The sequence below is a fragment of the Oncorhynchus tshawytscha genome, linkage group LG02 (assembly GCF_018296145.1).
Source record: "Oncorhynchus tshawytscha isolate Ot180627B linkage group LG02, Otsh_v2.0, whole genome shotgun sequence".
Classification (NCBI taxonomy): domain Eukaryota; kingdom Metazoa; phylum Chordata; class Actinopteri; order Salmoniformes; family Salmonidae; genus Oncorhynchus; species Oncorhynchus tshawytscha.
This window is the reverse complement of record NC_056430.1, coordinates 54,733,704-54,737,526: the sequence shown is the minus strand read 5'-3', so window position 1 is coordinate 54,737,526 and position 3,823 is coordinate 54,733,704. Positions and strand designations below refer to the sequence as shown.

The 3,823-nt window shown below is 38.9% G+C and overlaps 1 protein-coding gene across 1 annotated transcript in view; it reads left to right on the top strand.

Moving 5' to 3' along the window:
• pmepa1 (prostate transmembrane protein, androgen induced 1) overlaps positions 1-2,909 on the top strand; it is an 84,371-nt gene extending 81,462 nt beyond the window's left edge. Inside the window, exon 5 of the mRNA XM_024444940.2 lies at positions 858-2,909. Within this exon, the coding sequence (XP_024300708.1) occupies positions 858-1,077 (220 nt within the window). The 3' untranslated portion in view covers positions 1,078-2,909. The remainder of the gene's footprint in view (positions 1-857) is intronic.
• The last annotated feature ends 914 nt before the right edge of the window (positions 2,910-3,823 follow it).

The window sequence follows — 3,823 nt, the reverse complement described above, 5'->3', positions numbered from 1 at the left end:
CAGCTCCATATTAATGGCCATGATTTTGGAATGAGATGTTTGAAAAGCAGTTGTCCACATACTTTTGGTCATGTAGTGTATGTCTATATGTGTAAGACACCTTGCGCTTTCTTCCCGTTGGCCCCACTTGATTTATTTCTTATGTTTACATTTCATTTTAGGACTACCTGAATTAAAATAAAAATGTCTGACCCTTCATAAGCAAGCAGCCAAAGGATTGATTTAAGGGGTGTGGCCATTTGACCTCTGACCCCTAGTGACATCTCATGATGCAGTTTGATGACCTCGGAGGAGAGCTTGGGCAGGTTTCCTGTTTTGATTTCAGTCTTTGCTTCAGGGAAACCAGTGCTGACTGATTACAATACAGGCAGGGTGGGGAAGTGACACATTACGAATCAAAAAAAAAGGAACCACTATTGGCATACCGTACTAAACCGTACCGCTGTTTAACCTTGACAACACTTTCATGGCGTTATGCCTGTCGTAACATTCTATGACTGTTCGTTACAATAAAACAATATCAGTACTTGAAATTAAATGTCATGTATATTGACGACAGACATGCTAATGACAACTACATAATGTGGGTATCCTGTCAATTTGCATGAAGTAAAGAGCTACATTTTCCTCCGAACTCTAAACTTGTCAACATTTCTGTTAATACAATGCACTTCGTACATAAATTGAAGGCATTGCAAGCTCCAATAACCCCTAACATATTTGGTTGTGTTGTTTTCATACACTACCTTACCCATCTAATGACCTCTTACCGTCTAGACTGGGTGCTCAGATGAAAGCAAACAGAACCACTCAGACAAAACAAATAATACTGAATATTCCAAATGGTGTTCCCTTAGGGTTGGTACCTTACATCACCCCCTGTCCCCATCTGAAATGAGCTACAGTTCCAGAGAGATGTCCGTGTCCAATGATGGAGTCCCACATAGACCTTCCTCGTGCTGCCATTGGCTGGGTGTCGGTCCCCTTGGAAATGTTCAGTGTTTATGTGCGCCTGCCTGTGATGACAGATTAGGCTCCGTCTGTGCTGTCAGTCTGCCTAGACTTGCCCTAGACTGACTCACAAAATGACAGACGTATGGATGATAATGTTGACAGAGTTGTCGTGGAGAGTGTTGCAATATACCTACTATTTGCCTTTTGATAATGTAGTAATTGTTTAACTTAGAGAAATGTAATGTTTTGTTTTTTTCCCAGTTTTTTTCTTTAAAATATATTTTTGCTCCAATTCATTGTACACGCATATAAGGGTTTTGCTGAATGAATAACAGAACATTTATTCCATGGTTTGACCACCAGGTGTCTTCACTAACTATATTGTCTACCATAGTGAGTCAGGCTTTGGAGACAATAGCCCAAACCAGGTTGGGCATCACTTTGTTTCAATGCAGCCAGTACCACAGGTTTCTGCACTTTATTTAAACTGGTAGAGTTGATGGGAAGTACTTTTAGGTGACCAAGTGCCAGATCGATGCCTTTGCTCCTATTCGCTATTACAGAACCCTTTAGTCGTCTTCAACATGCGCTATAGTACTTAGTGTGGAATATATGCCTCTTGCTTTTGGCGGCACCATTTTGAAGACAAGTACAAGGAACAACCAGATGGGGACAGGCTCAAAGGCATCACCCTGGGCCAGAACCTTCTTTACCTTCGTCCACCCTCCCAACTACAGCCTCCTTGACCAGTGTGAACCTTACGGAGTCCATATTAGGACAGCTGAGATTATAGCCATCCTAATATGGACACCATAAAGTGGACCTGGATGGGTTAAATTCTGCCATATTACCTATTGGTCTATATACCCAAATCACTATAGATTCCCTTCACCACCACATGCTCAGTTTCTAGATGTGTGCCTTTGAGGATTTTGTGGTTGAGACTTTTTTTTGTGTTATAGCGCAATTTTCTTCCTCTGGATTCTGTTGCCTTTTTCACATGAAACAAATTGCCCTTGTTATTTACAATACCAAAAAATACAATAGAGAATTGACTCCCATGTTCTATCATACGATGATCATTTCCAACTTCGCTGCATGCATACCGATAAGAGTAAATATTAACCTTGAAGCACTAAAGTAAACCAAATGGGTGAAGCATGGGATGGAGAGGTTTCTAAGGGCCCAGCTCTATGAATATAGAACATAGCAAACAGAACCTGTCCTATTATGCAGTACATGTCCCACTACTGCATTATAAAACAGGGGTTCGTACTTTGCTGCATTGTAATCATCATCTGCTTTAGATTCCGATATTTCCTTCAATATGTTACTGTTGAGGGTTTCAGTGTGGGGGAAAAAAAGCATTTCCAAAGAAGGAATCCTCCTAACCAGACTCTTTTTTTTTAGACTGTCAAGAGTCAAAATGACTTGAACTTTGTTATTTTCCTTTGTTTGACTGTTTTTTTGACTGTTCTGTTGCTTTGCTTGTTTTGCCCTTCAAATTAGCATTGTTTTGAGTCTTCTTTTTTGAAATAAATAAATGAGCGATGAAAAAAAATATATGGTTGCAGTATAAGCATATTTATCAAACTCTTAAGCAATTTATTAACTGTACAGAAAAACCGACTATCCTGGTGCTTATTTTGTTATGACGCTTTGTGTACTGATGAAGAGGTAATGTTGTACTGTCTATATAAAATCAGTTCTATTCTATAACATGTTCTATGCCGAGATGTATTGCAGTAAATATATAGATGCCTACTGTTGTCGACAATAATTGCTTACGTGTATCAACATTGTTTATTTAAATTTATATTGGATCCTTAAAGTGTTACTGGGTTTGTATCTCTATTTGATAAGAACAGGAGACAATGTCTATAACAGAACATGCTATGAATCTGATACATTTCAATTAGCCCCCAATTAAACAAGTAAAAACATTTTATAAAAACTGTCTGCTTTTTGTCTTTTTACTCTCACTTTCACGTCATTGACCCTGAAGAATAGAAGACATTAAAACGCACCATATTTAGTTTATTATTTCTTATTGTTGCATTGTTGAGACTAAGACAAGAACCTGCAAGTAAGCATTTAGTTGGACGATGTATACCACGTGTATCCTGTACATATGACAAATAAAACTTGAAACTACACAATTTCTTTTGATGCATATTGTAAGTGTATAAGTGACAATTTCACAGTTTTCACTGCTCTGAGGATGTACAATATTAGTAAAGTCCTAACATTGTATATGGTCATTCACTGATACTTTACCAGTTTAATCAGTTGCTTATTTGACAGTGATATTGGTTACTACCACAAGATGGCAGTTGTACACAATTGTTGGAGCAACGCTTTGCTGCAGCTTTCCCCCATGCTAGTGTACACCAGTTGTAGGCAGTGACACTCAGTATCCAGCAGGAGGTAGGCTTTTATAATTTATTCTTATTACTAGACCACACACAGTATACGAGCCGGAGTACTAGTTACATACTAATGTTAGATTCCAAATTGACCTCTAGCCCCTACTCCCAAGCCAACCAAACAAATATCTAAATATGTAATTGCACTGAACTATACCTTTTAATGTGACAAACTCTTGCAGTTACTCAGAAGCATATGATTTATTTTACCTGCAGTACAGGTTAAGTTTTGAATTCCCCCAACCTGACCCCCTACAGCCCTCAAACTCAACTCTGGACATTGCAGCTAGTTCCACTGCTTTTTTCATTGTTCCCCTCTAATCAGGGACTGATTTAGACCTGCGACACCAGGTGTGTGCAATTAAGTATCAGGTAGAACAGAAAACCAGCAGGCTCAGGACCGCGTAGGGTAAGAGTTGAATACCCCTGCCCTACAGCATATT